The sequence below is a fragment of the Crinia signifera genome, chromosome 11, assembly GCF_055691185.1.
Source record: "Crinia signifera chromosome 11, ASM5569118v1, whole genome shotgun sequence".
NCBI classification, from domain to species: Eukaryota; Metazoa; Chordata; class Amphibia; order Anura; family Myobatrachidae; genus Crinia; species Crinia signifera.
This window is the reverse complement of record NC_139227.1, coordinates 90,648,383-90,674,925: the sequence shown is the minus strand read 5'-3', so window position 1 is coordinate 90,674,925 and position 26,543 is coordinate 90,648,383. Positions and strand designations below refer to the sequence as shown.

Genomic DNA, 26,543 nt, shown 5'->3' with positions numbered 1-26,543 from the left:
GTGTTCGTGTTCCTGGTCACAGTCAGCAGTCCTGTCTGCCTGCGCTGCAGTCTCCTGAGATCTGTCTGCAGTATTACCATCATTCCAGATAAGTCAGAGGCTTCCCCTGCAGCTGCTTCTTTTATTATTATATTGTAAGGTTTTTGCAGCAGCTCGCACTGGGGGTCACGTTTGCCTCCTAGGGGTCATTCCTTCCCTGTGCAGTAGTCCGGAGTTATATTGGGTATTTACCACCTTAGTGCATTGTTGCACCCACATTTTTATAGACTTTGGGGGTACCCCATCCTGTGTGTCTCTTTAGTCAGCTCTCCTCTTGCTCTCTCCTCGCCTTGACGGACATGTTGTCCCATGTGACATCGGGGTTGGAGCTGGCATAACCAGCTCCTTTGAACGCGGTTGTTATAGGTGAAGACTAACACCGCATGTGTCCGTCAATGATGAGTAGAGGCAACAGAGTTAGGGCTATTTCACATGCTCCGGCTCCTGCCGGGCGGCAAAAACCCATACGGCCAAAAGCCGTGCCGCACACAGTAGTTGTTAATGGACACTATTGTGTCCATTCACACGGGACGGCCGGATGCAGCCGGATCCCACCACTGGAAGGGACGGCTGCCGGCCTGTGGCCATCCCCTCTATTCTAAACTGCTGTGTGCTGCACGGCTTCCTGGCTGTACGGGTTTTCGCCGCCTGGCAAGAGCTGGAGTGTGTGAAATAGCCCTTAGGGGTCAGGTTTGGTGGTACCCTCCAGAGTCCTAACAACTACGTGTTACCAACTCTCTCTCTCTCTTTTCTCTTACCTATCCCCACAGACCCATATGTGAAAGTGCAGGTTATCCTGAATAAGAAGAAATGGAACAGTAAGAAGACAAAAGTGATGAAGAACACCTTGAACCCATACTTTAACGAAGAGTTTACCTTTAATTTGACACCAGAACAAATTCAGGTATAGCATTTATCCTTTATATGCATAGGTATCTGGCTGCTACACCAGATTATATATACAAACCTTTATACATATACAGATGTGTCCTCATACAGCTAGGGGCCCAAGCAATCAGTTAGCCACCTCACCGCCAGAGTGAAATCCGTCTGAATTGGGGGAAGTTCATTAGCAATAACTTACCATGAAAGGGATCCCCCCCACGTGTGCAGCGGCTACGTAAGTATAGACTTACTCAGCACTGCTGTGGCCCTGGGGAGATCGGTGCCGCTGTTGATGTCAGCAGCCCTCCTTCCCAAGGCCGGGTGCTGTCTGTGTTTTCTGTAGCACTCCCAGAAAATGCCGGGGTGCGTCCCACAAATGCCGACTGGGGGTCAGTCTTCTTGCTAACCGTGCACATGGGCTTTCTCCCGAATTCACAGCCTGGAGAAACGGTTCTGAATTAGCCCTCTAGCCTCAATAAACTATGCACCACGGGAGTGCACCCACAGTTCCCATTTAACTTTGCTAACACTGGGAGGCTTTTTTGCAGAAAATGCATCTTGCTGAAAATGTTATGCCAATAGGATGCAAAAGCAAATTCTGATGATTTAAAATATGTGGCATATTTATTATTATTACAGTGTAGTCACACGAAAAGACGCTTGGTGCTTATCATTAGGGTGCCGAATGACTCACCGACAGTCGGGATTCTGACGGTCGTTTCTCCAATAACGGAATCCTGACTTTCAGGAGCCCAACATTTGGACTCCCGGCTTACACGCAGGGGCGTAGGGAGGGCGGAGCACGAGCTCCGGGCGCCGAAAAATCAAAGGGCGCCAGAGCCATGCAGCCCGCTCCCCCACCTGCTCTGGCTGGCTGAGCTCAGCTGCCGCCCTGTCCACCGCTAATAAGTCTCCTTCTGGACCGCTATTCAATAGGCACTTGCGGTCCAGCAGCCAAGAAGCAGCATTGATGGCTACTGGACCACAAGCGCCTATTGGCTAGCGGTCAAGCGGGAGACTTGGCAATGAGCAAATTTAGTCCCCGATGGCAACGAGCAATTTTAGTCCCCCTTGGCATCAAGCTATTTCAGTCCCCCCTGGCAATGAGCATGAAGCCTCTTGGCATCGAGAATGAAGGCGCTGGCATTGAGCATGAAGTTCCTAGTAATGAGCATGTATGTAAGTGGTACTTATGTGTCAGATGTGTAATGGGCATTACGGTTTGTTATATAGTATGTAATGGGCATTACGGTTTGTTATATAGTATGTAATGGGCATTACGGTTGTTATATAGTATGTAATGGGCATCATGTGTGACCTTATGTGTAATTGGCATTACGGCATGTGGCTTTATGTGTAATGGGCATTACGGTTTGTTATATAGTATGTAATGGGCATTACAGTTTATTATATAATATGTAATGGGCATCATGTGTGACCTTATGTGTAATTTCATACCTCCAACATGACCCATTCCATTAGGTACAAAATGCTCTGTTCCTGGACTTCCCTGCCAGTGGCAGTTGCAGAGTTAGAGCTGCAGCACAGTCCAATATTCAAAAAGGGGAGCAACAGCTACTGCCACTCCAAGCATCACTGTCCTGGACTCACTGGCAGTTGATGTGACCCCCCCTCTTTGAATTTTCTACTGTGCTACAGTCCAACCTCTGTAACTGCCACTGGCAGGGAAGTCCAGGAACAGAGCATTTTGTACCTAATGGAATGGGTCAAGTTGGAGGGTATGTTATTGGTATTACGGCATGTGGCTTTATGTGTAATGGGTATTACAAAGTTGCTAAAATGTTCAATGGGCATTGTGGTGTGTGGTATAATGTCAGGCCGCGCCCCCTTTTTGCTATGCAAAACACGCCCTTGCCTCACCTTGGCACCTAGCTACACCACTGCTTACACAGGCTATTTTCCCTTGTGGGGGTTCACAACCCCCTTAGAGCGAGAATAGAATAGGCAGCATGGCGAGCCCAGAAGGGGCTTAAATGCACTCACCCCTCCTTGTGGAGCTCCTGACAGTTGGGATTCTGACGTTGGAGAAACGATGGTCAGAATCCCAACTTTCGGATAGTTATACTATACCTGAGTTATTAGAAGGGCTGTTTAATGTGACTGTAGCAAGGAAGGAGTTTAGATCATTTTATAGACGCACAGCGTCTATTCCCGCAGCCAGGGGGCTGTGGGCATGGCTAGAGGCTCACAGAGCCTCTGGGTCATGCCCCCATAGCGTCAAAACGGGGGCGTGGCCTCACGAGAGAGCCTGGAGCCGCAAGCCCCTTTCATTAGGTCACACCCCCGATATTTTCGGCGTGATGGAGACGCGCTTCTCAGTGTCCCTCCACTGTCTGTCTGCAAGTTGGGAGGTATGGGGGTCGCAGGGGTCGCCGAGATATTCAGAGAGGATCATCAGAAGCGGCAGTGAGAGCAGGAGAGCCGGGGAGCGTTTTCTCACTGCCGCTCTGTGCTTCTTACACTGCTCCTGCTCCCACTGCCGCTTCTGATGATCCTGCTGCCGCAGTTCTTCACAGTTCCCCACCGCTGCCGCTCCTACTCCCACTGCATGACAGATCTGGCTTAATATACAGGACATATATATATATATATATATATATATATATATATATATATATATATTGTATCAGTTGTCTGGCACTCTCATTGAAAGGGCGTCACGTCAAGGTGCCTTCCTCAGAAAGTAATATACAGAGCAAAGTCCTTTTCGAAGTCCAGGAGGGACCCACAAAGAAACAGGCGGCACTCAGTCAGCTATAGGAAATATATCCAATTTTATGTACTGTATCAGAAGTATACAAGCATTTGCCGACGTTTCAAAGCCGGTGCGGCTTTATCTTCAGGGCTTGTGCTAAAAGAAAGTGCATATAGTGCTGTGAAAGAAAAGAACAGGAGCAGTGCGCTTTCTTACCTTTTATCTAGCAGCGTGTACTCTTCTCTGGCGTCTGCGCTTCCCTGCAGCGCTTCCGGGATCCCAGCTCTGCCCTGTGATGTCATCGGGCCATTGCCTAGAGACCTGGGACGCTGCTGGGCTAGGGCTGCTGCTCTGTGTGAGACCAGCAAGGAAACTTTGCTGGATGAAAAATCTTAACTAAGGGCCTTATTTTGGTTCATTCTTTCTGACAAAATCCTTCTTAGATGGACAAAACCATGTGCACTGCAGGGGGGGCAGATGTAACTTGTGCAGAGAGAATTAGATTTGGACTGATTTTGAAAACATAGTAGTTGCTTGTCACTGGTGACTAGTGGCCATACCGCATTTAGTGCCCTCGGGAGGACCTGGCTGGCTGGAGTGTACAGTATGTAGTCACAAAGGGGATTTTCTTTTTAATGGCTGTGTTTCTCGTGGATTTTAATAAAGAGTCCCGAGGGATCAGTAGAACCTGTTCTTCTGCATCTCAAGAACTTTCGGATCGTAGCCTCTTATGATGAATTTAGTGATGAGATTGTCTAGATTGTCTGCTAGTGTGGAGCGGTCACTTGTAATTCTGGCAATCCGTATCATCTGGGATTTCGGTAATCCTCTTTTTAATGCCGGTGCATGGTTGCTACTGTATTGCAGCAGTGTATTCCGGTCTGTTTTTTTCTCAAATACAGTTGTTTCAATGTATGGTTGTATTGTCCATGGTGGATGTCAGTTGGATTGGTCCCTCTGCTGTATTGATGTTATCAACAGGGCCGCCAAGAGAAATCCTGGGCCCCGGTACAACAACTTCCTGGGGCCCCCACGGACGGAGCTCCCGCACACTCTGTGGACCCGTTGTGGCCCATTCCATTAGTTACAAAATGCTCTGTTCCTGGACTTCCCTGTCAGTGGCAGTTACAGATGTGAGCCTGCAGCACAGTCCAATATTCAAAAAGGGGGGGTCATACAGTATATACTGCTACCCTCAGCAACTCACTGGCAGTTGATGTGACTGCCCCTCTTTGAATTTTGGACTGTGCTGGAGTCCAACCTCTGTAACTACCACTGGCAGGGAAGTCCAGGAACAGAGTATATTGTACCTAATGGAATGGGTCATGTTGGGGGTACTTGCCACCAAATAAAAAAAAACCTGTGTGTCCAGACCAGGGCCCCCCTGACAGGCCCGGGCCCGGGTAAATTGTAAGTTGTAATGTGTGGGAAAGGGGAAGTGGGAGATGGATCAGAGCACAGGTAATTTTTGGTAAATACAGTAAATATGGGTGTATATCGAGGAATCCACAATTCAAGATGGTATAGGAGGCCTGTTTAGAGGGATCTCAGCCAGGTGAGTAGCGTGGAGGTGCACCCTAGAGAGTAATTATATATGCAAAAAAAGAAGAAAAAGACTCTCTCTTTGTTTGGGGCACTCTTTGAAAATGATTACAATTCAGTAATCGAAGATTTGTAAAAGTATGTCATAAGGTATTGTCAGTGAGTAATGAGTAACAACACAAGTTTGAGTAGGATGATATAAGTGGATATATCGTGGAGCCAGTGTCACTGGGATAGGGTAGGCTAGTTATGGATGCTAGTAACACTTGAAGGGGTGGGTTTGAGTGACCCAACCCAGAATGTGGTATAAGTTAAAAACTAACTTTTATTTGGTTTTATTAAAATAAACACTAGACAAGAACGTTTTTTAGGCGCTCACACACAAACATATAACATATATATATATATAAAAATTGAGAGAATCACACTGACTCGTGTGTGCCCTGTGGGCATGACATCCCCTGGTTCGGCAACGCGTGTCTAGGCTCAAGAGGATACGTATGAGTCCTGAGTATAAAAACTCTAGAAAATGTCTCAGTAATGAGCCTATGAGGTAGGACTGAATTAGTGTAGCCCCACCCACAGCCCAGGTGATGATATTCCCCAACACAGGTAGTGGGTTAGAGGGGGTCACCTGCGTGTTGCTAGAACGGGATGTTATCTTTTAACACTTACTAGGATTCACTTAGTCAGAGCCACAGACTATCAATTAGAGAGTGGAGGTATAATGAATAGGTCAATACATGAAATTTCACCACAGTAAATAAATTGTATCAAGTATTACTGGAACAGTTAGTATTTCAACATTGTATCGAAAGGGTAGCAATCCCTCTGCAAAGTTTATCTGTTCTTGAGAAAAAATATAGTGTGGGCTGACATGTGACCCTCCTAGTTTATTTGCCAAAAAGGGAAAATATACATTTAGTTATAGTGAGATTCCGCATACTTAGGAATCTACTTTGTAAAGGACACTTTCCAGTGCCTGATGTTACGGACTGTTATATGCATTTGTTTGAACCGTACTTTCTGGTATTCTTTGCTACAGTCTATAAAAGTGTCATTCATCAACAATGATAGGCTTGCCTTCCAGGCCGGCAGTCCTATCTGCTTTTAACCGTCTATAAAGGTGCCCGTCGTCAAAAGTGTACTAGGGTATGACTCATTCAATGTAGACAGGCTCTAGTTCGGCTCATGGCCGGCATGTAAAGCATTAAATATAAATCGTCACAGTCTACCTGCTACCTTGTCGGCAATTACATATATATATGCAACAAAGATTGGTGTCAATACAGATAGCAATTAGCGCAAGGAGATAAGTTTATCTGTGCTGTAACAATCTCATGTTAGTTCAGTTTAGCCGACAGCTGTAGTGTCGACATAGTATGCTATACTGTCAGTATTTTCTGATTTAGTCCAAGCCAATCTCTAAGTATCAACAATATGCAAGCTGTCAAATCGGCAGTCTAGATAAGAGTTTCTAGATGACAGTTAATGTTTTATTTAATCATTAGCGGCTCAGGTACTGTTTGTGTGTACAGGTCTCTGAATCACAACATGCTGGAAATAATACAGATGCTCCCGCAAAGTAGTTGGATGGGGATTGGGGATATTAAGGTGGGGGATGGGGGAGGGGGTTTATGAACACAGGAAAAGAGGGAGAGGAAAATGACAAAGAAGATGGGGAGAAGAAGGAAGGGACCAGAAGGAGGTGAGGGTCTGACTGTATCCAAAAGGGTATGAGTGATCCCACCGACTTTATATACCCTTAACAATGGTGGGGTAGTCTGGTTTGAGGATTGGAAAGTCTCCTTTCACCTCTGGCAGGCTGCCCACTTCCAATTGTCAGCTGCCACCTAATAGTAGTGGGCTCTTATGGGTATTGTGGGGGAAGAACTCTGCCCAGTATGGAGTCAGAAAGAAAAGAAATTAGTGTTACCCTTTTAGTGCGAAAGCGGCTGCTGCCCACCTAATATACCTATCACTCGGGGTGGAATACTGTATGGAACTAGGAGAGGTCACCCTTCTCCTGTCATACCTTCATACGTCCCAAGTTAGCTGCCATCATTTATTAGGTGGGCTTTTTTAGGTATGGTGGGTGAGCAGGCTTATTATCACACTGTGGGGGATTTATAACACCAACGGTGTGAGTGTAGAGGAGAAGGAACAGGTTATGAGGAGGAGGACGGAAGGTCGCAGGTAAGAGGTGGAAGAGGGAACCAGGGAGGAAAGGAGGTAGAGGGAGTGCGGGTGAGCAGGTACCTGTGGGTGCACGCTATGCGCTGAGCGGCACTATGACAGTCCCGTCAGGAAGACTGTGGCTGCTGCGGCTGTTTGCGTCTTCCACGGTTATCGCGTGGAGAGGGCTGCAGGAGCTGGAGCTGATACGGCTGGTACGGCTGTAAGTATCAGGAGCGCTGGATAGTGCTGTAGCCGGTCTGTAGCGCGGCTGCTGCTGCGGCTGGTATGGCAAGACTGGGAGGCGCACAGTATCTGCGTCACTCCCACTAGAAACCAACGATCGTTTCACCTCTCTGGCTTCTTCAGGGTTAAGGTGTGTGATTAAGGCAGGTGCCTGCGCTGTCTATTTATCGCGTGAATACTGGTGCCTAATTGGTTCTCCCTGCTGTCAATCACGCAGTGGGAGAAAAATCTGGCAATGCTGTCAAAACGTATTTAATTGGTGTGAGACTTAGGAGACCTTTATTTTACAGGGTATCAGAGCACCTATGAAATGTATGTTTGTAACTGGCTTATCTGGAGCAGTTTATATAATGTTTATTTGTGTGATAAATAATTTACCACAGGGCATGGGATTTATTCGTGGGGGACTGACAGTTCTGAACCTGATATGGGAATAATGTTATTGGTCCCGTCGGTACAGTGGGATAGGCATGAGGGAGAATATGAAAAATGAATGAGAGAAAAAATAATAATATGAAAAAAAAAATTTAAGGAAAAAGGAAATGAGAAAAAAAGGGGGGAACAAGTCGATATGCGTGGAGTTTTAAGAAGGGGGTGAGTCTCCCCTTGTATAATAAAATAGGATAAAACTGCGATAAAGTGACCTGTGATGAGGTGTGGTGTGTGTCCAGGAGGTTCTAATTGCCATTATGCAATCTGGATAACTCCTGATGAGAGTGGGGATTGTGTGGAATATTGTGGAATAGAATATTATAGATACAGTACTGTGTGCCCTAAGTGCAGGAGGGATTACTGCCCAGGAGGGATTATTGCACCTGCTGGGTGTGATAGTGTATAGAATGAAGCGCTATGATTTTATCAAAGCGAGTTGACTTAGGTGAGTGATTGGGGGATATGTGCCCAAAATTGGGTAGGAAGTTGTTGTAAAATTATAATGTGTAAAAGGTTGTGAAAAACTTAAATAAAAATGTGAGAAGGTGATGCACGCGGTGATAGGAGTGAAAGCTGGGGGGATATCCTATAGGGTCCAAATGGTGAATGGTAGTGTGACGTGCTAAGTGTAGTGTATTGGACAATAATATAGTGGTGATGATCCCTACACTTAATAAGTAATACCGATTTATACAGTAGTGATAATCCCTACATATAATGTTAGTAAAGACGTCTGTGTGGGAGTTTTAACGGGGCCGTAGCCCTGTCCCGACATCTACATAGGGACAAAGGGGGGGGGGGGAATTAGAAAAAGAGGAAGAAAGAGAAGAAAAAAGAGAGAAAAAAGAAGAAAGAAAAAAAAAAGAAAAGAAAAAGGGGGGCAAAGGACCTACCGCAGCAATGTGCGGAGGGTCTTGAAAAGCTTTATCAAAGGTCCCAATTGGGTCAGAATAGTGTCGGTGGTGGGATCACAGGACAGTGTGTCCTCAAGGCGAATATTCCGTTGGTAGTGAGTGAGGAAAAATTAGAGGAAGGACCCGAAGCAGTTGTTCTCATTCAAACCATAAGGATTGACGGTATTTAGGTCGAAAATCCATCTGCTTTCTCTTTGTAGCAGTGCATTGGTCAGGTCTCCTCCTCTTATGCCCAGTTTGATTTGTTCTAGCCCAAACACTTTGAGGTCCCGAGGTGATCCTTCATGTTTGGCCAAAAAGTGTCTGGCCACTGACGTCAGTTTTTTAAATTTCAGGACATCCGATTGGGCATTCCTGATGTTGCCTGCGTGTTCCAGAATCTGCAATTTGAGTTTCCTGCTTGTCATCCCCACGTATCGTAGCCTGCATGTGCATTCCAAGCAGTATATAACCCCTGTGGTTTCGCAGGAGATGTAGTGTTCCACTGTCAGTATTTTGCCAAAGCGGTTGGTTACTTTGTTCAGTTTCTTCATGTGAGGGCATGCTTTGCATTTTGTACATGGGAAGGTGCCTCTGATCCTGGGTTTGATTTTAGGTGTCCACTGAAAGTGACTTTGGACTAATCTGTCCCTCAGGTTCCTTGCCCGTCTCCAGCTAAACTGTGGTCCTCTGTTCGTGATGTCTGCTAAATCAGGGTCCATCTCAAGAATATGCCAGTGTTTGCGGATGATGCCCTGCAAGTCTTGCCACTGATCACAGAAGTTCGTGATGAACCTAGTGGCTGGTTCCGCTGTAATTGCTTTTTTTGAAGAAAACTGGAGATCATCCCTCTGACATTTCAGAGCTAAGTATTTGGCATGTTTGATAGATCTTTGGCTGTACCCTCGTATGCGGAGTCTGGAGGCTAGATCTTCACTTTGGCTGAGGTACATCTCTTTCGTGGAGCAGTTTCTCCTCAGACGGAGGAATTCCCCTTTCGGAAGGTTTTTAATAGTGGGAGGGAAGTGTGCGCTTTCGGAAACCAGGAGGCTGTTTGTTGCTGTCTCTTTGCGGAACAGTTTGGTAAGTAGGAGATTATCCTCTGAGCGATAAATTGTCAGATCCAAGAATGTGATTTCGTTGGGATGGATATAGTGTGTTAACTTGAGGTTCAGGTCGTTGTTGTTGAGGTTTTGGATAAAGTGGACTAGACTCTCTTGATCTCCTTGCCAGATGACCATAATGTCATCTATATACCTCACCCAAGATATTATCTTCTGGGTGTGTATATCATTTTGTTCCAAAAAGACCACCTCCCGTTCCCACCACCCGAGGAACAGGTTGGCATATGTGGGTGCACATGCCGCACCCATCGCTGTTCCCCGGGTCTGTAGATAATATTTGTCGTCGAACGTGAAATAATTGTTCTTGAGGACAAATTCCAGGAGTGTTATGAGGAATCCCCCAAAGTCCGTCATACCCTCTGTTGTAATGAAGTATTTCACTGCTGACAGCCCTAGATTGTGCTCTATACACGTGTATAGGGACTCAACGTCCAGTGTGGCCAGGAGTTGATCCGCTTCCAGGTGTACGTCATGCACTCTTTTGAGAATGTCTCTGGTGTCCTGGACATAGGAAGGGAGTGTCAGGACATGATGTCGGAGGTGTTTGTCCAAAAATATGCTGGCCTGTTCTGATAGGCCTTGTATCCCTGACACTATGGGTCTTCCGGGTGGGTTTGAAAGGTTTTTGTGCACCTTGGGGAGCATATAGAACGTGGGGGTTTTTGGATTTTCCACTGTGAGGAACGCATGTTCGCTCTTCAGGATCACTCCATCCCTGAATGCCTGGTTTATGAGTCTATTATATGAGGCTTTGTAGTTGTTCGTAGGGTCCAGAATCATTTGTTTATAACATTTCCGGTCCTGGAGTTGCCTGTTCGCCTCCCTCATGTACATGTCCTTAGGCCACAAGACGATATTGCCCCCTTTATCTGATGGCTTGATGGTGACGTCCTCCCAGGAGGATATGTCCCTGAGGGTGTGTCTGTCTTGTTCCGTAAGATTGGGGTGACGGTTCTTTCTCATGTCCAGTTGGGTCATCAGGCCATTCATGTCTCTAGACACCATATCCAGAAAGATCTTGATTTCTGCGCTAAGGTGTTCATTGGGCATGAAGGAGCTCTTTTTCCTCAGAATAGGGCGTCTAGCTCCTTGGTCCTGTTGGCAGTTTGAGTCTTGTAGTTCCTCCAGAATTTCGATCATCTGGAGGTCTTGGGCCGTAAGTTCCGGATGTTCCTGGTGCTGAGTGGTGGTAGGGTGTCCCAAAGCGGATAGGGTCATATTGTCCTTATTGTGAAAATACTTCTTGAGGAGTAATTTCCTACCAAATAAGCGTAAGTCTTTTTCCCAGGTGAACCGATTCAGGGGTGCATTGGGAGAAAAGGATAACCCCTTGCCCAGGATTTTGAGATGTTCTGTTGAAAGCTCTCGTTTCGATAGGTTGATTATTGTGAGTTGTGTATCATCTATCTGTTCTGTTTCCTGGTTCTCGATGACTGTCGTTGGGGTTGAGGTGGGTCCCAATTTCTCCAGTCTCTGCCTCTTCTTCTTTCCTCTCCGGATCTTCCTCTTGTTGGATTCTGTCGGTAGCCCCTGCCAATGGGGCCTTCCTCTAAAAAAGGAACCTGAGGTCTTTGTTGGGCTGAAGGGGGTTCATCTATCTCCGAGATGTCCGTTTCTGAAGAACTATAATTGTGGACATATCTCCTATTCGGATTTCGGTTTTTGCTCCGCGTGTTGGTTGTCCACTTGAAGATGTGGCCACTTGCAAAGTCCTTTTTGTCCCTCTGGTATTTGCCCCTTTTCCTTTCTATGATTGTGTCCTCGTATCTTTTGAGGTCTTCTTTGTTTTGCTCAAAGTTTTTTTGAAAAGTTAGATCTTTTTCATATGTCTCCAGTTTGGTCCCTAGTTCATCAATTAGTTTCTCACAGCTGTTGAGTGTGAGCATGCTATGTTTGACAAGAATCCCCATAAGGTCGTTTGAACATTTGAGGAGGCATGTTTCCCATTCTGTTCTTAGGGCATCTGTCGCCAGCTCAAAGGTTGGGAAGATCCGGGGTCGTAGTCCTCTTGGCACTATTTTCTGTTTTATGTAACTGTTGAGGGTGCAATAATCCCTCCTGGGCAGTAATCCCTCCTGCACTTAGGGCACACAGTACTGTATCTATAATATTCTATTCCACAATATTCCACACAATCCCCACTCTCATCAGGAGTTATCCAGATTGCATAATGGCAATTAGAACCTCCTGGACACACACCACACCTCATCACAGGTCACTTTATCGCAGTTTTATCCTATTTTATTATACAAGGGGAGACTCACCCCCTTCTTAAAACTCCACGCATATCGACTTGTTCCCCCCTTTTTTTCTCATTTCCTTTTTCCTTAAAATTTTTTTTTCATATTATTATTTTTTCTCTCATTCATTTTTCATATTCTCCCTCATGCCTATCCCACTGTACCGACGGGACCAATAACATTATTCCCATATCAGGTTCAGAACTGTCAGTCCCCCACGAATAAATCCCATGCCCTGTGGTAAATTATTTATCACACAAATAAACATTATATAAACTGCTCCAGATAAGCCAGTTACAAACATACATTTCATAGGTGCTCTGATACCCTGTAAAATAAAGGTCTCCTAAGTCTCACACCAATTAAATACGTTTTGACAGCATTGCCAGATTTTTCTCCCACTGCGTGATTGACAGCAGGGAGAACCAATTAGGCACCAGTATTCACGCGATAAATAGACAGCGCAGGCACCTGCCTTAATCACACACCTTAACCCTGAAGAAGCCAGAGAGGTGAAACGATCGTTGGTTTCTAGTGGGAGTGACGCAGATACTGTGCGCCTCCCAGTCTTGCCATACCAGCCGCAGCAGCAGCCGCGCTACAGACCGGCTACAGCACTATCCAGCGCTCCTGATACTTACAGCCGTACCAGCCGTATCAGCTCCAGCTCCTGCAGCCCTCTCCTATGCGATAACCGTGGAAGACGCAAACAGCCGCAGCAGCCACAGTCTTCCTGACGGGACTGTCATAGTGCCGCTCAGCGCATAGCGTGCACCCACAGGTACCTGCTCACCCGCACTCCCTCTACCTCCTTTCCTCCCTGGTTCCCTCTTCCACCTCTTACCTGCGACCTTCCGTCCTCCTCCTCATAACCTGTTCCTTCTCCTCTACACTCACACCGTTGGTGTTATAAATCCCCCACAGTGTGATAATAAGCCCGCTCACCCACCATACCTGAAAAAGCCCACCTAATAAATGATGGCAGCTAACTTGGGACGTATGAAGGTATGACAGGAGAAGGGTGACCTCTCCTAGTTCCATACAGTATTCCACCCCGAGTGATAGGTATATTAGGTGGGCAGCAGCCGCTTTCGCACTAAAAGGGTAACACTAATTTCTTTTCTTTCTGACTCCATACTGGGCAGAGTTCTTCCCCCACAATACCCATAAGAGCCCACTACTATTAGGTGGCAGCTGACAATTGGAAGTGGGCAGCCTGCCAGAGGTGAAAGGAGACTTTCCAATCCTCAAACCAGACTACCCCACCATTGTTAAGGGTATATAAAGTCGGTGGGATCACTCATACCCTTTTGGATACAGTCAGACCCTCACCTCCTTCTGGTCCCTTCCTTCTTCTCCCCATCTTCTTTGTCATTTTCCTCTCCCTCTTTTCCTGTGTTTATAAACCCCCTCCCCCATCCCCCACCTTAATATCCCCAATCCCCATCCAACTACTTTGCGGGAGCATCTGTATTATTTCCAGCATGTTGTGATTCAGAGACCTGTACACACAAACAGTACCTGAGCCGCTAATGATTAAATAAAACATTAACTGTCATCTAGAAACTCTTATCTAGACTGCCGATTTGACAGCTTGCATATTGTTGATACTTAGAGATTGGCTTGGACTAAATCAGAAAATACTGACAGTATAGCATACTATGTCGACACTACAGCTGTCGGCTAAACTGAACTAACATGAGATTGTTACAGCACAGATAAACTTATCTCCTTGCGCTAATTGCTATCTGTATTGACACCAATCTTTGTTGCATATATATATGTAATTGCCGACAAGGTAGCAGGTAGACTGTGACGATTTATATTTAATGCTTTACATGCCGGCCATGAGCCGAACTAGAGCCTGTCTACATTGAATGAGTCATACCCTAGTACACTTTTGACGACGGGCACCTTTATAGACGGTTAAAAGCAGATAGGACTGCCGGCCTGGAAGGCAAGCCTATCATTGTTGATGAATGACACTTTTATAGACTGTAGCAAAGAATACCAGAAAGTACGGTTCAAACAAATGCATATAACAGTCCGTAACATCAGGCACTGGAAAGTGTCCTTTACAAAGTAGATTCCTAAGTATGCGGAATCTCACTATAACTAAATGTATATTTTCCCTTTTTGGCAAATAAACTAGGAGGGTCACATGTCAGCCCACACTATATTTTTTCTCAAGAACAGATAAACTTTGCAGAGGGATTGCTACCCTTTCGATACAATGTTGAAATACTAACTGTTCCAGTAATACTTGATACAATTTATTTACTGTGGTGAAATTTCATGTATTGACCTATTCATTATACCTCCACTCTCTAATTGATAGTCTGTGGCTCTGACTAAGTGAATCCTAGTAAGTGTTAAAAGATAACATCCCGTTCTAGCAACACGCAGGTGACCCCCTCTAACCCACTACCTGTGTTGGGGAATATCATCACCTGGGCTGTGGGTGGGGCTACACTAATTCAGTCCTACCTCATAGGCTCATTACTGAGACATTTTCTAGAGTTTTTATACTCAGGACTCATACGTATCCTCTTGAGCCTAGACACGCGTTGCCGAACCAGGGGATGTCATGCCCACAGGGCACACACGAGTCAGTGTGATTCTCTCAATTTTTATATATATATATGTTATATGTTTGTGTGTGAGCGCCTAAAAAACGTTCTTGTCTAGTGTTTATTTTAATAAAACCAAATAAAAGTTAGTTTTTAACTTATACCACATTCTGGGTTGGGTCACTCAAACCCACCCCTTCAAGTGTTACTAGCATCCATAACTAGCCTACCCTATCCCAGTGACACTGGCTCCACGATATATCCACTTATATCATCCTACTCAAACTTGTGTTGTTACTCATTACTCACTGACAATACCTTATGACATACTTTTACAAATCTTCGATTACTGAATTGTAATCATTTTCAAAGAGTGCCCCAAACAAAGAGAGAGTCTTTTTCTTCTTTTTTTGCAAAATTGTAAGTTGTACCTGCTCCCCCCCCTCTTTAGGCACCCCTGGTTATCAATGATGTTCTGTAATTCTTCAGGTGTTCCCCCCCACAGGAGCAGGAGGTCATCTATGTACCGTGCATACATGATGATCTTTGAAATGATGGAGATGTCAGAGAAAAAGAAGGAATTTTCTTGTTCAAACATGAACACGTGTATTGTTCACTCTTCACTGCTTTGCCTGCTTTATAATATTTATATCACATTATACAGTATAAATAGCTCTCTAAACTTTTTCTATTTAGAATTTCTGTTGAAAACAAATGATTTTTAATCAGGTTTAAGGTATAATCATTGAACTATTTTGATTATAAAAAAACAACCATTTTGTGAAATAAATATTAGCCATTTAAATGGTTAAACATTGACCAGTGAATTCTACTGCTTACAGTGACCTCAATATATAACCATTTGTATGGGGTATTTGACATGATTAATTGACCACCAGCTGTAGTATGGGTGACTCTCGTGGCAATTCCAGTCTGTGTGACTGTATAACATTTATTTTCTTTCCTTCTTCAGAAAATGGATCTTAAAATCTCAGTGTGGGACCACGATCTAGTCAATAACTGTGAGATCGGGAAGATACACTTAGGCAGCGGAGCTTCAGAGAATGCATTACAGCACTGGTCCTACATGCTTGCACATACTGGAAGTTCGGTAGCCCAGTGGCACAGTCTTCAGCCACCAGAGATTCACAGACATAAATCCATTCATACAGAAATGTGCATATTGTGGTGTCAAGGAGGCTTCAATATCAACCCCTGAATGACCCAAATAATGAAGGCCTCAACAAATTGCTAAATGACTCAAGAGTTCCATCTTGTTGTGGTACACATGGGGGGTGTGGACATGCTGGCAAGGGGCATTACCACATCTCCTGTAGGAATGGTCTTTACACACGTCTTTTTATGCTGCAGGCTGTGGGCACCAACTGCATCCACAGCGCGTGGCGCTGCTAAATCTCCAAACCTACCTGCACAATAAGGAAAAAAGTCCTAATGTCAGGAACAGAGGACTGATGGTACATGTTATAAAAAAAATTAAAAAATAAAAATCATACAACCGTAAGGTATATCCGTTCTGATTATTAATGATTATTAATGAAAGATACACAACCTGTCTACACCCAAGAAAACTGAAAAAAAAAAAATCATCATGTGTGTGCGTGTGTGTGTGTATATATATATATATATATATCTTTTATATTTGGCTACATCTGTCACTCAAAGTGTGTCTGAAGCTCTAACTCTGGGTGGAGCCTCTGACTCACATGACTGACTCACATGACTGACTCACATGACAGAGAACCAGCCCAGTGAGCCCACAGTGCCAGACACCCTCTGCCTCTCCATGTTACACAGCAAAGACACAAGTACTCACCAGACACACCAGGTGAGCGCCCCACACCTCCATACCTCCCAACATGACCCTCTCCAGGAGGGACCGAATGCTCTGTTTCTGGACTTCCAACTTAATTTATGATTGTCATCACCTGTTTTAAACAGGGTAATTGATAAGAAAGGTGTTTAAGCACAGGTGATGGTAATCCATAAATTAAGAAGAAAGTCCAGAAACAGAGCAATGTGTCCCTCCTGGAGAGGGTCATGTTGGGAGGTATGCACCTCCCTCCCCCCCCCCCATTCATGGCAACCCCACGATTAAATGGCACATGCAAAACACTGACATGGCTATGGTCGACAATGAAAAAGGTTGACAAGATTTATTTTTCACTTTTTCAATGTTTTCATATTCATTTTCATGTGTCGACATGGACACCAATGAAGTGCCACACTTATGTCAACATTTACATGTGTTGACCTTTCTGTGTTGATTTTTTCTTGTGGCGATTCGCGGCGCCCCCCCCCCGACCCCCCTCCCGCGATTTGCAGCACACCCCCCGCAATTCGCGGCACCCCCGGTGACTCCCGTGATTCGCGGCCCCACCCCGTGACACCCCCCTCCTGCGATTCACGGCACCCCACGACCCCCCCTCCCACGATTTGCGCCAACCCCCCGGGCCCCCCCTCCTGCAGTTCACGGTGCCCCCCACGACCCCCCCTACCGCGATTCCCCACCCCTGACCCCCCCGCCTGTCATTGCGGCAACCCCCCGGCCCCCGCGACCCACCCTCCTGCGATTCACTGCAACCCCCCGCGCGCCCCCCCTCCCACGATTCGCGACCCCCCCTCCTGCAATTCACGGCATCCACCCACGACCCCTCCTCCCGTGATTCGCGGACACCCCTCACCTCCTCCCTCCCCCCCACCCCCGCGCGCGATTCACGGCAACCCCAGGATTAAATGGCACATGCAAAACACTGGCACGGCTATGGTCGACAATGAAAAAGGTTGACATGAGTTTTTGAAGATTTATTTTTCTTTTTTTGAATGTTTTCATATTCATTCTCATGTGTCGACATGGACACCAATGAAGTGCCACACTTATGTCAACATTTACATGTGTTGAACTTTCTGTGTTGATTTTTTTCTTGTAGCAATTTTTTTCCAGTGACAACTATGTGCACGTCAACCTACACATCATCAACCAATTCTTTGTATAATATATAACACCTGTTCTGTTTTACTGTAGGTGTTTTAAGTCAGATCTTTTACTGCTACTATTACTGTTTATGTAAATGCATTCTGAATGACAGCAACATCCTACCATCCTTCTACAAGAATATATAACCAACTAGGTGATTCATCGCGCCCCGTGCCCCCCCCTCCCGCAATTCACGGACCCCCGCGCACCCCCCTCCTGCGATTCACGCCCCCTACCATGATTCACGTCACCCCCCGCGCACCCCCCCTCCCGCAATTCGCAACCCCCCCTCGCGCAATTCACGCCCCCTTCCACGCTTTGCGGACCCCCGCCCTCTCCAGCGATTCGCGGACACCTGCGCCCCCTCCCTCCCTTGATTCACGGCACCACCCGCGCCCCTCCCGCAATTCACGGCACCCCTAAGCCCCTCTTTAGTCCCCCGTATACTCACACACCCCTATCACTACCCAGCTTCCTGCTCTCCTGAACCGTAACTTCCACCACTGGGGAGTCGCTGACGCTGTTTTGCCCACATGCCCCTATCATGCCTCATAGCCCAGCCTCCTGCTCTCATGCACCCGAACTCCCACCCAGTAAGAGGAGACACTGACTGAGGGCCACCATCCTGTACTGCCACGCTGGACCCTCACCCACTGGCAGAAGCTGCACAGTATCTCCCACCCTCCTCTTTAGTCCCCCTTATGCCCACACACCCCTATCACTACCCAGCCTCCTGTTTTCCTGTGTCGTGACCTCCGCCAGTGGGGATCCGCTGACTCAAAAACACCCTACTATACTATTGCACACACACACCTAAACAACATGCACACACAGCCCCCCCCACACCCACAAATGTCACTGTACCATCCACACTATCAATGTACATCTTACTCTGTAACCGCTTTTTAATTAAACAAAACAATACACACCCCTTCCACATCATATGCTCTCTATTTAACACATTTCACCTATAACTCAAGTTGCAATACAGGCCATCTTTCATACAATTCTAACCATCTTTCTCATATACAAATGTTCACAAATTAAGGGGGCGCAGCCCCTTACGACGGTGTGAAGAGCGCCCGTAGGGCGCGATGAATCACCTAGTATATATATATATATATATATATATATATATATACATATACACACACATGTCTTGTGAAACTACATCTATTTCTCTTTCACACATACAGAAACACAGAGGCAATCACAAGGTGGCAGACTACCCTTCAAAGTTTTTGCTTCGAGCTAGTAAAAATATATGAAGATACTGAAATAGTGTCAGCAGCTTTACCTCAGGTTTTAACTAGATATGCTGGGTTCGGTTTTACCTGGATTTACACAAATCTCAAAGCGGGATCTTATTGGCTATTCAAATCACATGACAGCCGATGGCCAATCGGAAAAAATCTGAACTTGGGATAATTTGGTGATAATAACCTAATAAATCCGAACCTGCACAGCTCTAGTTTTACCACAAAGAAGGTGTATTTCCCCATCAAGGACAGAACATGTGTACCATGGTATATTTATTTACCACACACTCTACTGTAGATCCACAACTTACTCAGGAAGGCCATAACACATCCATCTGATTCAATGGGGCAGATGTATTAGGCCTGGTGAAGAGATAAAGCGGAAGGTGAAAAAGCATCAGCAAGTCAACTCCTAACTGCCATTTTTCAAACAAAGCTGATTGGTTGGTGCGTTATCGCCTTCCACTTTGTCTCTTTAATACATCTGCCCCAATGTGAGAAATGTAGCTTATGGCAGATAGATAAATATATAAACATACTATGGGATATATAAAACACACAATTGATTAAGTTGTTAGGCTGATAAGATGTAGTAAATTAGATAAAAAAAATGAATCATATTAAAAAACATGTATAAAACCAGGTATTGGGAAGGTGCACTCTCTCACTATGATACAGTACTTTGCATGGTATCATTTCCCGTTCAACTTCCTATAAACCAGGGATGGTGAACCTTTGGCCCTCCAGCTGTTGCTGAACTACACATCCCAGCATGCCAGTGGTGTAACAATAGCCCCGCAGTCCCCCAGGTGGTGGAGAGGTGCTGTATAGTTGTGGGCGCCGGGGTCTGCGGGGCTATGTAATGCCACTGCCACTGCTGCCTTCCGGGAGCTCACCTGTGGTCGGAGCCCGGGACCCGCAGAAGATTTGTCTGTGGTCCCGGCTCCCCTGTCCCCTCCTGGCTTCTGCTTCTAATCTAAACGGACCATCACAAAATGTCCGCCCCCATACAGCAGAAAACTGTCTGCTGTATGGGGGCAGACATTTTGTGATAGTCCATTTTCATTAGACGCTGAACTCGGAGCCAGGAGCGGACAGGGGAGCCGCGACCAAAGACAAATCTGCAGGTCCCGGGCTCCGACCACAGGTGGAAAGACAGACAGGTGGCAAGACATGGGTTCCCCATGCCTGATATAAAAGACCTCTAATGGACACTGATTTCAATACTCTCGGATGCAATCGTTTCAACACTCACTAGGGTTAGGTTTGCCTTTCTTGATGGCTTACTGGGAGCAGTAGGAGTTCTTGGAGCAGAGCCAAAGGGATCTGGTAATCATCTGGCAATCAATGATGTAGATGTTCAAGATCATCTGGAAAATAATATGCAGATTTGTGGTGCTGAGGTCTGGTCCGGGTTACACTAAAACTGGACAATGAGTGTGCAATGAGGTCCAATGAAGAAGGTGTAAATCCAATTTCAAGGGAGAGACTGATAGTAAACCACACTATGGCACTCCTTTAATAGTTTTATGTGAAATCAGCAATCAGCGTTTATCCAGAAATGAGATGTGTAACGTAAACTATATATCAATATTGTTACTTTTTTATGATACTGTATGTACAGCGGAATGTTTTCGGTTACAAATATGATTACACAATATAACTGATATCTGTATTTGTTTCTATTCATATTGTGGCAGGGACAGCATAGTTCTACATGGAGTTAGTATGGAACAGAAATATCAGGGTTTACAGCAGCAGCAGGACTGATTAGATCCAGTCCAGGTTATCCTAATATCTGATGTGAATCATGTTTTGGCTAATTAACAACACCTGAGGTTTCCTGTTAAATGTATCTTCAGAGCAGAGGGTCAGGATTCCCAATGCCAGTTAGTGACTGGGCAATAGGCTTGGGGTTTGGGGACTATGCTAGGGCCTTCTGGAGTGTTGTACCCACATTGTGAAGCCTGTATGTTGCCTGATGGAAACACTGCCATGCTGTAACCTGTAAATTGGCAAACTGCGGAGTCTGTATGCTGACTGCCTGCTACCAATAGAGACCGACTTCTTGTATCCACTGAATGTGATCTCTGTTACATAAATACAATTGTTCAACAGCGGGTCAGTGTCTGGAGACTGATGGAAATTATTTGTGCAACCCAGTGATTGTGGTCCATTATCTTGAAAGCCAGTTACCCTGGCCCTGACACCCGGTGATTATAGATTTATCCAGCGTGCTGGATATGAATCGCCGGGCTATAGTGATTCGTGGGGCCGCGCATTGCTATTGCTATGCCCCCCACACACACAGCGATGTAATTAAATGAAGGAACATCGCTCAGAAAATAACCTGAAAATCGCTACGTTTATAGGCCCCCACTAGCTTCACAATTAAGATGCACAATACTTTATTACATTCAGCAGAATATTTCAGTGTGATGAAACTACAGACATCTCTGCTTTGAAGCAGCTTATTATATACAGTAAATATGTTTGTCATGTTAAAAAAAGAGATTACTGTTAGTTTTATATCAGCATGTTGTATCCCTGATGGGAAAGCTGAAACTATAACTAAAGGTGCATGAACACTGAGCGGTTTTCCCCATGCCAGCGATTTTCACAGGGGGAAACAGGCCCTAAATTCCCATTGATCTGACCACTGTCTGTAATATGCTACATGTGTCTAGTTCACCACTGTATACTGCATGTGTCCAGGGCCGCCGAGAGGTATGCCGGGCCCCGGTAAAATTTTGGGGCGTGGCCTAATCGTGGGGGGGCGTTGCCACCTACAGCAATTAGGCAGTCTAAAGTCGAGGGAGGGGGTGTGTGTGTTGGTATTGTCTTCCCCCCTCTCAGCAGCAGCACACACCTACAGCATGTGCTCAGCATGAGCTCTCACGCTGTCAGTGAGACATGCTGTTAGAGGTGTGTGCTGCTGCTGCCCGGGAAGGGGGGGGGGGGGGAGAAGGACCAAGGCCCCTCTAGCAAGCCCGGGCCTGGGTAATAAGTACCCACTCCCCCCCTCTCGGCGGCCCTGCATGTGTCACGCTCCCTGCACAGCTCTCAGGCTCTCCCAGCCTGATGCTCGTTACCTTGTGGAAAATCCATCCCTGCTGCTGGGGGCCAGCAACGTATGCCTAGCTGGAGAATGCGTATGCATGCAACCCACTATATGTGACCTGTGTGTGCATCGCAGCAAATGTAAAAGGACATATCTGTCACAGAAATATATTATTCCTGGGGAAACCACAGAGAAAGATGTACTTGGTACAAGGTAATCTGCACTGACCAGTTTTCTACATTCACAGTTTAGACTTCAGTATCTCAATAAGTATCTGGTACAGTCACCATGCGGTATTGAGTGTCACAATGAGCAATTACTGCATACAGAATCTGCCACATACAATTCATTCCTTTATTTCCAATGTGCCGTTACAGAGTAACTGCCACATACTAGGCATTCCTTTATTTACTATGTATGACCGGCCGTGCAACTGACATTTCAAAATATATGGAACTTCCAACAGTATTCCGTCGCTAGATCAACAATAAATCAGGGTTGCCTACCCTCCCAGATTGGTGAGGAGGGTCCCCGAAATTGGGTCCCCTCTCGGCCCCCCGGAAAGGTGAGCAATCTTCCCAGATTCTGCCACACCCTCCACATCTCCACGGCAGCTGCCCGACCGCCTTGTTGAAATACTGTGATTCACAGATTTTCGGGGGGAGGGGGCGGGGCTAAGTAGGCAACTAGCGCCATTTAGCCCACCCCCTCACAGAGGCTCTGCAAATCGGGGGATTAGCAGTGATGGGGGGCGGGGCTTGATGACATCTACATCAGGCCCCGCCCCCAGAAGTGATGCTGACTGTCCTCTACGTGCTTCTCCCGGTGCAGAGACTTAAAAAGTAGACAAGTATGCAATAATTAGGTCGACAACTATTGGTCAACAGGCCAAAGGTCGACACATGAAAAATGTTGACACGCATTAGGTCGGTGTGTTCAAAAGGTCCACATGGAAAAAGGTTGACATGAGTCCTGTCCTGGGCTGACCAGCCATGGTGTTAATGTGACAGCCGGAGGACCTTGTATAAAAAGTGTCCCCTGGCCGAGGCATTGCACCGCTGGCTGGTGCTGGTTCCAAAATACGAGGGGACCCCTAGTTCCTTTTTGTCTCCCATATTTTTGGAACCAGGACCAGTCCAAGAGCTCGGTGCTGGTTTCTAAAATATGGGGTGGGGCCGCAATTTATTTCCCCCAGTTTATTTTTTTCAGCTGTTGCACCCTATTACATCTTGCCCCCTGTCTTTTGCACCTGCTATCTTGATCATCTGTGCCTAGCTTGGGGACAACGGTGCCTTTTCTGGAGACACTGCCTACAATCATAGGCGTGCTCAGCACATATTATTAGGGGGTGCACTGTCAAAGGGGTGTGTTTAGCACTACCTATTGGGCGTGTCTAACACTGGCCATTGGGTGTGTCTAACACTGGTAATCAGGCATGTCTACCATCATCTATTTGCACTCACTACGATATTAAACATCTCTCAGCAACACCATCTTCTACCTATTTCAGTGTTAGTTTTCTAATTACTCTGTGTAACTGTACATGCAAAAATATGATATGACAATGGTCTAGTACAACACACACACACAAGCTCTGATTGGCTCACGAGCCACTGCTGCATTTCAAATGGCTGAGGGCCGCCGGAGGTCCTGTAGATGAAGCGTCATAGTGGCAGGGAGGTGTTCATTAGGGTGTGCACAGCATCAGGGTGTGCCTGTGCACACCTAACAATGTGCGCACACCTATGCCTGCGATCCATCCGCTGTGCCATCCATATGTATCTAATTCCTTTACTTTGTTTGTCTTCTCTTCCCAACTGCTCCCCCACGTATACCCTGGTTTTTAACCATTTATAAGCCAAATCGCGGCAAACAGAAATCGAAAGCCTTCAATCCTGATGCGCGGCCCGCGGCATTGAGAATGAAAATAGAAAAATAGACTGTGCTAGCAGGGCAATATAGTAGTGATCTGTACTATATAGTCTAAATTGAATGTGAACACTGCGCTGTGCGATCGAAACTGATCAAATCGATTCAACACATACAGTACAACTCCAGGGAGAGCTGCAGGTGGAGGGAGCTGGGCAGCGGGAGCTGGGCAGCGGGATTTGCGGAGAGCCAGGGAGAGGACCTGCAGAAAAAAAATACCTCTACAAATGAATGGGAGGCCACTGATTGGCTAAACAAGAACTGAGAGAGTGTGCCATTTGTCCCATATTTTGATGATACAACTATAGTAGCAAGATACAGTATATAATATTGTATTAATAACTTTGTTAGAAGTGTTGCCATTGGTATGTTTTAATACACCAGAACAATGACTAATAATAACTATCTAGTACATGGAAAATCTTGAAAATATATATTTTTCATAATAAAAATATTGTAGAAAATTCTGCCTCTTGTAGCTAATACAAGTAAAGCACTAACATACAAAAGTTACACTGCTCCCCCTACACACACACACACACACACACCATGGACAGTGGGTATAAAAGGGGCATGATAAATTACTCAAGTAGCCTTGTAGAGAGGGCATGTTCAATGTGATCCCACACATGGAGGGGCCATCGAGAGCAAGTCCCTCATTGGAAACTTCATCCGGACATATACAGTAGGTAAAAGGCTCCTGGAAAATCTGACAGCATCTCTGCCCTGAAGTTCTAGCCTGCTTTACCGGGAGGCTCCATAAGTATTCGCTTGGACATTTATGGTAAAATTTAATAGGATGAGAGATTCAGAAAGTGAGAGATTTGGTAAGAAATCTCCAGGTTTTTTTTTAAAGCGGCAATCATTTACACTGCAAAACCAGTTTGATTTTGCTGTGAAAATGACTGGCGCTTTAAAAAAACCTTGAGATTTCTTACCAAATCTCTCACTTTCTGAATCTCTCATCCTATTACATTTCCCCCTGAAATCAACTCAAGCTAGAATTCATTAATACAGTAGTTTATACTTTTTTACTTATATTTTACAATATTCATTATGTGGCTTATATTAAATGCATTTACAATGTTTCTGTTACTGTATTCAATATACTCAACGGTTTGAAATATTTTACATGCACCATTTAATCTTCATATAATAAACCATTTCAAACCCTTCACTCATTTAAACATATAACTTTGGTGAGATAACTACTTAGGTTACCGTCTTCGCTTATGACTTGTTACTGCATACACTATCTCTAAGGGTGCCGGATGACCAGTGCCAGATTAAGGTCTAAATGGGCCTGGAGCTAAAAATGATCAAGGGCCTATTATGCTCAATAATAGAGGTTGTGGCTAGCACCTAATAATGTAGGAGGCGTGACCAGTGATCTGTTTGGGTGGTCGGCTCATGGTTGTGTCTCTATTTGTGTAAATACTTTAAAATAATTATATATGCCTGGAAAAGGCAGGGGGCTGGCATAGGAAAAATGCAAAGGGTTTAGTATAGGGTGGAAAATGGCAAAGAGGTTGGCATATGCAAGGGCCTGGCACAGAAAAGAGGGAAAATAGAAGCTGGGCGCCCTCCAAAGGTGCACCCGCAGGACGCCGATGTCCTAAGATACTTGTGGGGTGAGGCTGCACTCCAGTCATAAAAAAAATACTGAAAGCCAAAACTTGGTAGACAATATGTCAGCACCTTTCATTTGGTCGTCTAAGTTTACCACACCATATACCCCTATACAATTCATGTAACTCAATAGTAACCCCCTTATACTGTACTTGCCTCTTACACATTATGCCACATGGAATGAGTCAAAATTCACTTTGTGCCACACAGATTAAGGCAAAATTCACATTTTGCCACATGTATTGAGCAAAAATACACACTATACCAAACGTATTGGAACAAACATTCACAATATGCTTCATAAACAGGGACATTGCATGCCAAAAGCACGTATTAAAAATTTACACCAAAATACCCATTACATGTTAAGCCACACACCATAATGCCTATTAAAAATTATGATACATAAGTTCTGCTTACCTACATGCTCATTGCCAGGGGTTCCATGCTCATTGCCATGTGGGATCACATGCTCATTGCCAAGGGGGAATACATGCTCGCGGCAACTGGGGGACAGCCACCGCCAGACAGAAGTGACAGCCATTGACAGCCAGGCAGAGAGCAGGGGGCTGCCTGGCTGTATTCAGAGCACTGCAGTTCCCAGGTATTTATTTATCTTATTTTTATTTACAGTTTCTTATATAGCGCATACATATTACACAGGTTTTGTTGCACTGAGATGTAAGCTGGCCATTATTATTATTATCAGTTTCTTATATAGCGCATACATATTACACAACGCTTTACAGAGAATATTGGAACATTCAAATCAGTCCCTGCCCCAGTGGAGCTTACAATCTATATTCCC

General features: G+C 45.5%; 1 protein-coding gene across 1 annotated transcript in view; it reads left to right on the top strand.

Moving 5' to 3' along the window:
• The window catches only part of LOC146046424 (synaptotagmin-2-like), a 41,539-nt gene extending 25,189 nt beyond the window's left edge, over window positions 1-16,350 (top strand). Inside the window, exons 6-7 of the mRNA XM_083165713.1 lie at window positions 810-943; window positions 15,836-16,350. Of these exons, the coding sequence (XP_083021839.1) occupies window positions 810-943; window positions 15,836-16,081 (380 nt within the window). The 3' untranslated portion in view covers window positions 16,082-16,350. The remainder of the gene's footprint in view (window positions 1-809; window positions 944-15,835) is intronic.
• The last annotated feature ends 10,193 nt before the right edge of the window (window positions 16,351-26,543 follow it).